Below are 13454 nucleotides of genomic sequence, written 5' to 3'. Positions count from 1 at the left end.
GGCCTTGAGCTCACTTTGTAGCCCAGGCTGGTCTCGAACTTACAACGATCCTCCTGCCCCAGCCTCCCAAGTGCTGGGATTGTAGGGGTGCGCCACCACGGCCGGCAAAATCTACAAATTTTGGCCGGATGTGGTATCACACGCCTGTAATCCCAGCACTCGAGAGGCTGAGGCAGCAGGATCACTGGAATTTTGGGCCAGCCTAGGCAACAAACTGAGTTCAAGGCCAGCCTGAATTATATGGCAAAACCCTGTCTCAGAAAGATACAGACACACACACAAAAACCTATAAATTTTAGCAGTGTTAAAAATCTCATCTAAGCCAGGTATGGTGGCTCATGCCTGTAATCCCTGCACTCAGGAGACTGAGGCAGGAAGATCACTGCAAGTTTGAGGCTAGCCTGGCCTACAAAGTGAGTTCAAAGTAAACCTGAAATACAGAGTGAAACCCCACCTCAAAAACACAAGACAAAAGAAAGAAAGAAAAAGAAAATTTCATCTAAGCCATGTGTGGAGCCACACATCTGTAATCCCAGAACTTGGAGGGCTAAGGCAGGAGGACTGCCACAGCCACAAGTTCGAGGCCAACCTAGGCTATGCAGTGAACTATGAATCTGAACTATGGAGTAAGAGCCTGTCTCGAAAAAGAGAAAACTCTCTTCTATATTAACGTCCTTAACAGACGCAAGATCATGCTTGGCTCTGAACAGAAATGAAGTGGACAAAGATTCCTCGCCCTAACCTTCACAAGCTGGACTCACCATAGCGAGGTGTGGTCTTCAGTTCTTCCACTAGTCTGAGAAGGGGCGAGCGAGTGGGGGAATGATACAGAGCAGCGCTACCAGAGACTGGGTTTATAGCAACATAAATACCTAAGGCGAAGCAGCCTCCACAGAATACCTCTAGAGAAGCCAAATCATTAGCAATGCCATGCCATGAGCACCGCGCCTGTGCTGGTACCGTGTCACAATGGCCGCCCTGCACACGTACTTCACCTCCCCCATGGTCAACAACGACCTGAGGTCTACACTTACCTTCTAAGATTCCAAATGATGATCCGTGTCCCCTTCTTACCCATAATCGCATCAAGTTCTGCCAGAAGCTTTTGTTCCGTCAGAAACAGAGAATGTTCTAGAATTGCAGCAAGGCTCGCTTTTGATTCTGTTAAATTAATCATCTGCCGTACATCCTTAGTTAAAGACTGAGATCAACAACACATTTCACAATTATAATACAGAAACTAATTCTAATAAACTCAAATAATAGAAAAACTATTTCCTGAATTATGTTCTAAGTTTTAAAATGGCAGTTTCAGCCAGGCACCATGGCACACACCTATCATCCCAGCTACCCAGGAAGCTGAGGCAAAAGGATGGCAAGCTGAAAGCCAGCCTGTGAGACGTAGTAAGGCCTGTCTCAAAAAGTGGGGGGCAGTTTAATGGTAGAGCACTTTACCTACCACGCACGAGACCCTGGGTTTGACCCCCAGTACTGCAAAGTGAGTAAATGAAGGCAGCAATGAATAAATAAAATAGCAGTGCAATTTCAAGTGAACACTAGCAAGAATTAAAAATAAGCAAGTTTACTAATTCAATGTTATCCAATCTTTCAGTGTGTTACACAGAAGGCATTCCCCTGAAGTTAGTTACTCTGCTTTTCGTGGTCATTAGCAAAACTTTCAAGCCAGCCCACAAAATCTTATTAGCTTATCCACAGTAAGCTGGAGTAAAAGAAGATCTAGAAACACAGCTCTCTATGGCAGTGGTCATCTCTGGCAGTGCTGGGGAACAGACCCAGCACCTCTCCCAGGACAGGCGCACACTACTGCAAGCGCCACCTCCAGCCCCCTGGAATGAATCTACCATAGAAGGGAAGCCACCTATACTGATTCCATGGCACAGTTCTAGCAGAGAGGACAAACCCTGAGCTTCAGGTACAAGGTAAAGGCAGTGACATAAACTGAAAGTACAGATTTGCTTTGGGAGGCAGAAGCAGGAGGATGGCAGGTGAGAGCCCAGCCTGGGCAACTCAGTAACTCTGTAAGACTCTGCCTCAAAATAATAAAGGGTTGGGGATGTGGCCCAGTCTGAAGGCCCTGGGTTCATCCCTCGTACCCCAAAAACAAACAAAATAAGGACTTGAAGGAAGGCAAAAGGGCAGAATGTTTCAGAGTATTTTCCGGTTTCCCCACAGCTTCTATTTCACAAGCAAAAGGATATGATGCTTGTTGAATGCGACGATTGGGACAACCACATGTTCTGCTTTGATGACTTCCAAGTAGGTCTGCGATAAGAAGCCCACACTCATACTTTCTCCGTTTTTGGTAAAAACAATTGCATCTTTACCCAAGCGCATAGAGCCCGACTTGAAGCCATTCCCATACAATCCGACTGGGACATGACCATTCATGGTAACTTTGTCACTGAAGCCAAAGCTAGAAAGAGAGAAAAAGATTTAAATAATAAACACCTGCATCCACCCAGTGCAATACCAAGTAAAAAGCCTGGCTCTCCCGTGCTGGCCTCAGCCTTCCTGGCTATCTAATGGCAAGCAAAGTGCTCTTCATCTCTCCTGATGCTTCCCTACCTCCGCGGAGAGGACACCCAGCGACATCACAGGCGAAGGGTCACAGCAGTGACAGGCACGTGGGCCAGGCACCCCTGCCTACATGGCTGCTCACGGTCTGGGAAGGCAGGACCTCGAGACCTTACCCCAGGCATCTCTCCGCTAAAGTGAACAGCTCTCTTGTCCTAAGCGACCCTCAATGGTACGATTAGTCATGGGGGCACCTCCACTTTCTGGAACCATAAGAAATACCTAAGGGACAATAGAAGGCCTCCTCTTCTACAATCTCTGTCCTGTTCTTGTACTGCATCATTTCAGTTTCCATTTCAGGCACATTTAATTCATACTGACAACCTGCTCTCTGACCCTGCTGTCCAAGGCTTCCCGACGACTCTGTGCTGCTTTCCCAGTCTCTCAATCTCTTTAAACCTACTCCCCTCCAAAGCTAAGTTTTATTAGAAATAGTGGTTAAAACTAATTTACACTAAAGTATAAATAGCTAATACAATCTCAGTACTCTACAATTCTAAAGGAATGCCGAAACTGTAGGTAAGTCAGACATGGGGAGGAAGAAACAAGAAAGATAGGGACCACCTGATAATCTACCATGCACTCAACAAAGGGAAGACCCTTAAAGAGACTTCACCACACTGTGGGGATTGCAACTCAGGTTCTGAAACAAAAACTAAGGATATCACACGTGAAACCCTTCTACTACGTAAGAGCTCTGGTTCTCCCAAGAGGGGCACAGCTGTACATACCTGAGCATTTTGTGCAACTTATCTGATGTCATCCCGTTCCCATTATCAGTAAATGTCAAGCATATCTGGTCATTTATCACTGTTTTGTCAATCCATATCTGTTTAGCATTCACATCAGGATCATAAGCATTATCTGGAAAGCAAAAAGTTTTGAGAAATGTTGAGTTTGCATTTTAAAGAGCTACTAGTTCAGAGCAAACCTATAATAAGCAAAAGAATACCATATTCTAAGACTACTTTAAAAGCTACAAGTTTTAGGAACTCCTGAGGTTTGAAAACACGAAACTAAACCACGTTCACTGACTAGAACAGAATCAACCATTTCTAAAGTGCTTAGCATTCATGGCAAGCAAAGGTTGGCTCCTGTCACAATGAAGCAGTGATAATGTCACTGCACACAAGGATGCTAAGAAGACTGGCCTGGCAATCCTAATGGCAATGGAGAGCTAAGTGTCAGCGGAGGTACGTGGTACTTGTTACAGCTGCGTGAAGCAGCACCGCCTGCTATGCTACACACTCAGCTGGAAGACTTGGCTTCCACACAGTTCTACCACTGCGGCCCTTGTCATCTAACTCCTGCTTCTGCTGGCTTTCACACTGCTCTCTGCACGCCCCCAGTTAATACCCTTGTTGACAACACTCATTTCTCTCAGAGTAAGCACAAAGAGATACACTGAAAGTGGGGGGCGGGGATACAGCCTGCCTGACAAGTGTGAGGTCCTGGGTTTGGTTCCTGGCACCCAGCAAAAAAAAAAAACAGCTGAATAGTAGCAGGAATAATCCTTGGGTTCATGAGCGTGATGACTGGGTGCTCATGCCACCTGCATGAGATGTGCCTTCCTCAAACCTTGTTACGACGTCTGCACATTACCTGTCTGACGTGGAAAAAAAAAGAAAACGAAAAAAAAGGGGCAGGAATAAAATGAACTCACCTGCATACAAATATATGTGTATATATATGTAAAACATATATATTATGTAAGACTCACCTCCATATATACACACACACACACACACACACACACTTGTTTATTTATCAATCTCACACACCTATCTCAATCTTATTTTCCTTAGTAGTAGGGAGTAAAGCCCAGGCCTTCATACTGAACTATATCTACAGTTGTTTCTGAGACAAGGTCTTGCTAAATTGCCCAAATTGGTCTGAAACTTGGAATTATCTTGCCTCAGCCTTCCAGGATACTGCGATTAAGATCTGCACCACCATCCCAGCTTTATTGAAATATATTACAGCCAGGCATGGTGACACACACCTGTAATCCCAGCACTGAGGAGGCCAAGGCAGGAGGACCACTGTGAGTTCAAGGCCAGCCTGTGCTACAAAAGTGAGTTCAAGCCAGGTGTGGTAGCACAGGCCTGCAATCCCAGCACTTGGGAGGCTGAGGCAGGAGGACCGTTGTGAGTTCAAGACCGGCCTGTGCTACGAAGTGAGCTCAAGACCAACCTGACTGCACAATGAGACCCTGTCTTTAAAAAAAAAAAAAAAAAAAAGTGAATTCAAGCCAGCCAGAACTACATAACAAGATGCTGTCTTACAAAGACAAAAATATGTTAATTAATTATATGTATTCTTAAGTCTTTATATATTATAATACAAATAATGGTTTTCAAACTCTCCTTTTATAAAGCAGCCAATAATTAAGTAATCTTTTTTCAACCACTTCAGAAGGACAGTATTTTACTAAAAACTTAAAATTTACCACACCATGAAGAGAACCAGTCACAAACTGCTCCTCTAGGCTGCCATAAAAAGTAAGTATAACTGGAATGTCAGGCAGGTACAGTGGCACACCTATAATCCTAGTACTCGGGGAGGCCAAGGGGGAGAATCCCAATTCAACTGGCAATTAGTGATTCAGCAAGAGCCTTTCCCAAAATAAAAAATTAAAAAAGGGCTGAGGGTACAGCTCAAAGCAAGAGTCCTTGACTCAATCTCAAGTGCTGCGGGGGATGGATAGATAGGTATATAGATAGATAGATAGACAGATAGATAGATAGACAGATAGATACATAGACAGGGGCTGCAATGCACAGTAGACTCACTCTGAGTTTTGAAAAATATCACCTGAACCATATTTGTCAGGGGAAGAACTTGCTATTATAAATCGAACATACTGACCCTCACTGACACCAGAAAAATGAATCTACTTGCACTACCAAGAACTATAATTCTCATTTTTTACTTTCATAGCTAGAATAAAAATATTTTCAATATAAATGCTTTATGAACTTAGCAAATTAAATCTTAAGAACTAGGAATCAGCTGGAAAATAGAACTTGGGGCAGGGGATTAACCTGTGCCTCACTGGACTAGTGGTCATGCTAGGTAGGTAAACGTTACATTAATGTTCTTACTCAAGATACTTTTTCCCCTACAGCACAATTCTATAATTGTTTAGTAAAAGCTCTTTTTTCCCTTCAGTACAAACTCTTTAATGCTACAACTGCAAGCCACGTACAGTATATGAAACGTCAACGTACGTACCTATTAATTCAGCAACTGCACTGAACGGCCAGGTATGACTAGTAGAATTTGTGTGTAAAAACTTCGGGCAAAGCTGAAAGAAACCAACCCATGATTCATGTAAGTTAATTCAGATTTTACTTGACAGAACAAACTCAGTACCACTTCTTTGTCCCTAGGTTAAACAACATTGAAAGTAAGCAAAGGTGGTTCAAGTGCTTGCTGAGGGAGACATGCTCTAAAAGACCCAGCTCAGGGCTGGGGACGAAGTGGCTTACACACCAGGGCTGGTGGCACCTGACACCATCCGCTGCTCAGTCCTCGCCCACCTGGAAAGATCCACCTGAGAGGGACCAGAAAAGCCTTTCACCCTAATAAGGATCACTTCTTAATCTCCCTCTCCAAAATACAACTTTAGGTGCTGGGGATTTAGCTCAGCGGCAAAGCGCCTGCCTGGCAAGTGCAAGGTCATGAGTTCGGTTCCCGGTGCCAGAGAAAAACCAAAATACAACTTTACAGAGAAGGTCTTTTTCCCTTCAGGGCATTAGCTTTGCTTTTCAGCAGGCTTTCCAGCCAGCCACTCCAAGTCAGTATTTCACACTTTGACTTGCTTGTATTACACCCTCCAACTTCACTGTAGTCAAACTCCTGGCAGTGGCGTGGTATGCATCTATACACTCTTCAAACAAATGTTACTAGTAATTCTAATGGAGCAAACCATCCTGATTTCACTCAGTAATACAGTAAGAGAGAAAATACCAATCAACATTATTTGGTAGGGAACTGTGTAATCTCTCAAGTGTTGTAGATATCAAATGCAGAAAAATGTACACATGGTTTTAAAAGTCCAAGGCTTGAAATGTTCGATATACAGAGAATTTACACGCATTGTCTTAGACTCATGTTTAGCAGATTCTCCCGTATAAAGAAAGAAAAAGGAAGAATGTCAAGTGTGTGTTAAGTGTGAAGAGCTCTGGAAACAAGGGTAGATACAAATCGGGCCAAGGGTATTTACAGCGCTCAGCTGCTGCCAGCAGGTGTCAGAAAGAGGTGTACCTGGCCTGCAGCCACACCTGCTTCCAGACAACGCCCCAGCCAGTGTTTAACATGCATTAGGCTCCAGTACTACATGTGAGAAATGGGGCCGTGTGGGAGACTGGCCTGGAACAGTACATGCAACCTGGGCTTTCTATGGCACTCATCTGGGAGCACTCACATTCCTTGCTTAATGACCTGTCTGGTTAATGGCTGCCAGCCTGACAACCACCACTCAATTTCACAACCCATCTCTTTTCTTGAACAGTTCTGCAGTCTTGTTTATAAAGCAGTGCATCTTACTTCTACAGCACTGTAATTTTTGCTGACTGTACTGTCCTACACTGGTTTCCGTACATACTACATACAACTTCTCATTTAGCAACCAACTCACTGAGTGGCCTCATCACAGGCACTGAACTTGGGTGTTACCGGAGGAGCATCTGTACGGTGTTCATGAAACACAGAGTGCGTGTCACTCCATTTCTAAAGCACACTCCACAAGTTTCTAGAGAAAACCGACCTCTAGCTTTCATCTGCACAAGGGGTTTTTTCTCCAGTTAACCTATCTGACTGTCAACAACGAGGAAGATCTTCCTGTCCCGACTTCTCTTCCTCCCTATCCCCCGCCATTTGTAAGAGAATGGCACAGCCCTCACCCATTGAAATGGGTGAACCTCTGGCTAGCAAACAAGTGACTGATCAACTACATTTCTATTAAGGGTGAAGTCTGGAGTTAGAAATGGGGTATTTGGGGGTTCATACCGTGTGACAGTCTAAATTTAGATGTGAGTTAGAATGTGGTGGTAGGAAGGGCCGTTTTCATTTGATTCCTTCATTCTTCATACTGACTCTAAATTGAAAGGGCCCATGTCACTCTTGAGTAAGAGCTCCATGAGAGCAAAGAGAGTGGCAACAAGAAATAACAAATGCTAACATGGCTTTTTTCTGCGGTGGGGGGATTAAAATAGGTGATAATTTTTAGCAATTCTTAAAGCTACGTGTCTTTATTTTTATTTTTTGCTTTTTTCCAGTACCGGGAATCAAACTCACGACCTTGCGCTTGCCAGGCAGGCGCTATGCCGCTGAGCTAAATCCCCAGCCCAAGCTACATGTCTTTAGATGGAAAGAAAAATACACTTGAGCAGCCAAGGCCATGTGACACACATACTTTCCACATGCACAAAAACAGATCGACCACAGATGTAGTGTATTCACTAGGTATGTTATCTTGAGCAAGAAGTTTAGCCTCTGTGCTTCAAGTTTTATCACCTATAAAAGTGCGGTGACAACAGTACCAATCCATTTGGTTAAGAGAACTGTACAACTTCAGTATCTTTAGAAGAATGCCCTGAGTAACTAATTTAAAGATAACAGTACACAATGTATTAACCATTGTTACTCTATTATCCTGTTTAGAAATTTTTTTCTCTTTAAAATAAAAAAACTAAAAAAAAAAAAAGCCTGAATGTAAGCATTATAAGCATTTTTAAAAAGTAAATATCCCTTTTAAGGCAGAGCTGAGCTCAAATAAGAATAAGCAAAATCCCCAAGGACCCCAAGTAAAAAAGGAACTAAAAACCAAAGCTACACAAATGGGGGCACACGGGGAACGACAGTGAGAGCGTTTCACTGATCAGAGAAAGGTTCGGGTTTTAATGGTGACTGCAGGCTGGGTGATCTGGTAGAAAACAATCCTGCAGTTACTGTGAAGCAACTGTTTCCCCGTGCCTAATAAGGGAGTGGCACAGGTGGCACTTACCTAATGGGCAGGACATCTGCTTAGGTCTCTAGGCCCAAATGGGGGGGAAATGTGCACCGCAAGATGTATAGAAATAAGCACACCTAGGGGCCAGGGATATGGTTCAGAGGCACAAGCACCTGCCTGGCAAGCACAAGGTCCTGAATTCGAGTCTCGGAACAAAGAAATAAGCACACCTCCACCTCCACTTGGGTTAAGGGTTTCAACTATACAATGTACAGAACCACTGCAGTTCAATCAGACAGCACACAATTCCCCTAGGTAATTATTTCTGAGACACAATCCAAAACCAAACTTTTAAGGAGGTTAAACAATCCACAAGGAGAAAATGTTAGCAGACAAGACCCAATACTGTTAAGAGACCACAGGCCCCATTGGGATGCTCAGTAAAAGAACACACACACACACATGCACACACAAATGAGATACTCTGAAGTAAACAAAGACTTTCAAAGAATCAACAGAGCTTTTAAAATCAGCAAAACAGTCACAACATTTTCAAAACTGTTTAAATATAAAATCCTTAAAATTTGGAAGACTAAACACATGAAATATTTACCTATGTCTCTCCTTAAACCACTCTAAAAGCGCCGGTATGGTGGTGCCCGCCTGTAATCCCAGCACTCGGGAGGCTGAGGTAGGAGGATGGCTGAGGCAGGAGGATCATTGCGAGTTTGAGACCATTATTGTAACAATGGTTACAATATTCCTTTAAGAGTTATACAATATAAAAAGATGTAAATGGTAACATCAAAAACAAAAATGTGAGGAGAGTAAAAATGTAGCTTTTATATGCAATTAAACTTGCGATATGTACCTGAGCAACTGCTTTGAACAGTAAGTACAACCACCATTGTTGATTTCCTATTGTCTTGTTTTGAAATTCTGTATTTTTTATAGTTTTTGTGTTGTTTTACTTTCATCTGTTTTTGTTTTTTTCTTTTCTCTTTAAAATAAAAAATAAATAAATTTGTGATATGTAGGTCAAAGGTTATATAGTTGTTTTATACAAGGGAAGTAAGTCTAGAGACCTAGTAAGCACCAGAGACCAATTAATAATAATGGATATTATGATATTATACAATACAAAAAAATATACAAAATATGTACAAATACTTGCTATCTACATTCCAGATCTTAAGGACTTAAATTTCTACGCTGTATCTAATGTGATGTATACATTCTACCGAACAATAAAGCATGTCTTTAAAATCTGGGCTGAAATAATTTCTAATCTAGCACTCAAACCAATCGAACTATACATCAAGAAAGAACAAGGTTAGCATGAACATATCTTCAGGTAATGCCATAATTTTCCTTTTTTTCATCTATTCATTTCTCGGGAAACTAAGTTTGTTTTTGGAGACGATGTGATCCACCAACACAAACAGGAACAAAAATGGCAAATATTACCGAGCGCCTACGTAGTTGCTCATTTAATTTTGTTTTGCTTTGTTGGGGTTTTTTTGGTACCAGGAACCAAACTCAGGACCTTGGACTTGCCAGGCAAACGTTTACGCCACTAAGCTGTATTCCCGGCCCTCATTTAATTTTTAAAACAATCTGAGGCAGGATAGATTGTTATGTCCACTTTTCAGATTAGAGGCTGGAATACAAAGAGGTGTCCTACCTGAGGTAGCATCCCATTATATGTCACTTAGCAAGGAGGACGGCTCCACAGCCTGGGCCCAGTTACTCACTGAGCTACAGTTCTTGGTGAGACTACATTCAAAAAACAAAGAACACTGAGGTAGGGAGACCGGAAAGGAGGAAGAAAAGTTCCAGAAAAATGTTAATGGGAAGTCCTCAAATCAAAACCAAGCCAGTGACTCCCAAGTGACAAAATACGGGGTGTGTCTGGGCACCTCCGGAAAAGATTTTCCAGCTCTTCTGAAATCTGGACTGGATTATCTAGTGAACAGTACAGACAGAACCAAACAAACTATAAATCAATTACTAACTTCAGGGAAAATAAGCTGTATACAAACTATAATCATAGTACCTTTGTTGGCACATTTAAGAATAAAGAATAACTCTATGATGAATGTGATCATTATGTGTACCTAAAATGTACCAATAAAATCCGATTTAAAAAAATAAACAATAACAAGCATTCATAAAGTAATTCAACCAAAGGGTGGAAAACAGGTGCTCCTATAGCTAAACCCACAGCAAGACTTCTGGAAGAAAAAAAACTCAACCACAAAAAATGACAGCTGGGGATGTAGCTCAGCAGCACAGCACCTGCCTGGCATGTGTGCAGTTTTGAGTTCAATTCCTAATAACAAAAAAGAAAGAAAACAATCTCCACTGTGAAAGTACATGAGGCTGCCAGGCACAGGGGCGCATGCCAGTAATCCCAGCACTCAGGAGGCTGAGGCAGGAGGATGGTCCCAAGTTTAAGACCAGCCTGGGCTATAAAGAGAACTCAAGGGCGGCCTGAATAGCATAGCGAGACCCTGTCTCAAAAAGACAAAAAAAAAGCAGAAAGTACATGAGGCTTTAGGAAGACATTTATACCCACAAGAAAAGAAAAAAGAAAAAAGGCATTGCTGGCTGTGGTGGAGCACACCTGTAATCCAAGCACTCTGGAGGCTGAGGCAGGAGGATGGCTAAGAGTCTGAGCCCTGGGATACATAGTGAGTTCAAGGTCAGCCTGGAGTACAAGGTGAGACTGTCTTGAAAGAAAGAAAAGAGAGAAACGGGGGGAGGGAGAGAGAGAGAGAGAGAGAGAGAGAGAGAGAGAGACAGAGACAGAGACAGAGACAGAGAAAGAGAGAGAGAAAGGGGGAGCGAGAGAGAAAGGAGGAGAGAGAGAGAGAAGGGGGGGGACAGAGAGAGACAGAGACAGAGGAGGGAGGGAGGGGAGAGAAAAAAAGAAAGAAAGAAAGAAAGAAAAGAAGAAAAAAGAAAGAGAGAAGAAAGAAAAGAAAGACCAGGAGATAAAAAGATCATTTTACTTAGAAATGTAGCGGGGGGAAGCAAAAATTTGAGCACAATTTTTTGACACTCTGCATTTCACCCTAGGATCTCAAGACTTCCTAAATGACTTGTTAAATTCCTTGCACATCCAAGGCCTCAGGTTCAATTCTCAGCACAGGGAGAATAAAGTGTCCAAACTGACTGCTTTTATATATTCAATTTCACCCTTCAGACCCTAATTTCTATGGTTTTTGACAAATGCAAAACACTCGTTAATTTTCAGACCTTCTCTTAATCCAAGCATTTGAAAGCTACTGTATGGGTAAATGAATGCACACCAATGTGTTCCAAAGAAACTTTATTAAAGTGCGTATTCCACAACACAGGCCATACAGAAACAGGTACCCAACTAGATCAGGCCCTGCAGCTGCACGGCGCCGACTCCTGTCCCAAAGTAAAAGCGGAGACCCATAGCAATTCTGTCCAAAAAGTGTAGACAGGAGAGTCCTGTCGATGAGGTTCCAAACGACCCATAAGCCCTGCAGAGCAAAGACAGCTGCTGCATCCAGAGAGCCGGCTGACACACACATTTCTTGACAGACTGATGTTTGGTTTTATTTTTGCAGTGTTGGGGATGGAACCCGGGCCACACTTAGGCCAGGCATGCTCTCCCCCAGCCGCAAACACTCCCAGCTTAAAGACTGCTTTAGTCCTCTGCTTTCCGCTTGATTTCTCACTTCCACTTTGAACCACAGCCAGAAATATGGGTGGAAGGTGGGAAAGGAAAAGAGAACCGAAGTGCAGAACCAGGTAAGAAACCAACGCACTTCCAGAATTCTCCACTTCAGGTTTCTAGGCCCTCCAAGGCTGGACAACATTCCCAGCCCCAGAAGGCAAATTCGAGGTGTCCGGACTTTGTAATATCGGACGCTAACCGGAAACCATAGAAACTGACCAGATTCACGCAACTGAGAGGAACAATAATCCACAACGTTTACTGCCAGTGGTAAGGAACACAGTTGCTCTTTCTAGTCCACTAAAGATTACCTCACTCACTAAGTCAGTTGTAACCAGAAGACTTTCACCCGAAGTATGTAAACAATTCTCAGTAATCCAAACAGAAACAAAAGAAAAAAGGAAGTCATAAAAATGGGCAAGCGGTATGAATAGGCAATCCAAAAGCAACGCAGATAACAAATGTGAAAAATCGCGCCTCTTGCCAAGTAATCAAGAAAATGAAAGTGAAACCAGCTATCACTTCACACACACACGCACACACACACACACACACGCACACGCGCGCGCGCTCGGACCCCAAATTGAAAGAAAAATGTTAAAGTGCCAATGTGCTTGCAACTGACGACGATCCCCGGCCAAACGAACGAGAGCAGCGGCCGGACAACGTTTATTTCAGCACCGGTAGAGGTCGGGTTTTGCATATGAACATCAACAGCGCCAGCGGCCACTCAAACTTTTCGGGACACACCTACCCAGGTGAGGACGCCACGCCCACTATTTTGAGGACCTGAAATCTAAAACCCGAGGATGTGACCACTCCCTTCCTCCGGGACCCTGGGGACGCTGCAGGGGGCTCCAAGAGCTCGCAACGATCGCGACCTGCCGGCCGGAGAGCCGGGCGCTCCAGGACCTGGGCCTCGGCGCCGCCACGGCGAGGGACGCAGGGGACTGAAGGCGCGGAAGCCTCGCCCTGCACCCGCACCCGGACCCCGACCCCGACCGCGGCCAGAAGCCAGGCCCCGACCCTCGACAACCGGGCAGGGCCGGGGGCCCGCGCTGACGGCCGGGAGGGTCCGTCGCCAGGGCCTCGCCCTCGGACGACAGCTGCGATGTCCGAGGTCCACGGTCCACACAGAACCGTACGCCGAGCCCAGGGACCCGCCCCGGCCCGCCGCCTCCGAGCCGGCCC

General features: G+C 44.0%; 1 protein-coding gene across 3 annotated transcripts in view; it reads right to left on the bottom strand.

Annotated features, from left to right (window-relative positions):
* Morc3 (MORC family CW-type zinc finger 3) overlaps positions 1–13454 on the bottom strand; it is a 51325-nt gene that overhangs the window by 37474 nt on the left and 397 nt on the right. For 2 of the 3 annotated variants that reach the window (XM_005375731.2, XM_013504602.1), the window contains exons 2-5: positions 5830–5902; positions 3327–3459; positions 2220–2434; positions 1035–1182 (exon numbers count right to left, since the gene is read on the bottom strand). In XM_005375731.2, the coding sequence (XP_005375788.1) occupies positions 1035–1182; positions 2220–2434; positions 3327–3459; positions 5830–5902 (569 nt within the window). The remainder of the gene's footprint in view (positions 1–1034; positions 1183–2219; positions 2435–3326; positions 3460–5829; positions 5903–13454) is intronic. The other variant, XM_005375733.2, reaches the window with a different exon arrangement.

Source organism: Chinchilla lanigera, unplaced genomic scaffold (assembly GCF_000276665.1).
Source record: "Chinchilla lanigera isolate Chin_1 unplaced genomic scaffold, ChiLan1.0 scaffold00006, whole genome shotgun sequence".
In the NCBI taxonomy this organism is placed as follows: domain Eukaryota; kingdom Metazoa; phylum Chordata; class Mammalia; order Rodentia; family Chinchillidae; genus Chinchilla; species Chinchilla lanigera.
The sequence above is the reverse complement of the archived record's forward strand: the minus strand, read 5'-3'. Positions and strand labels throughout refer to the sequence as shown.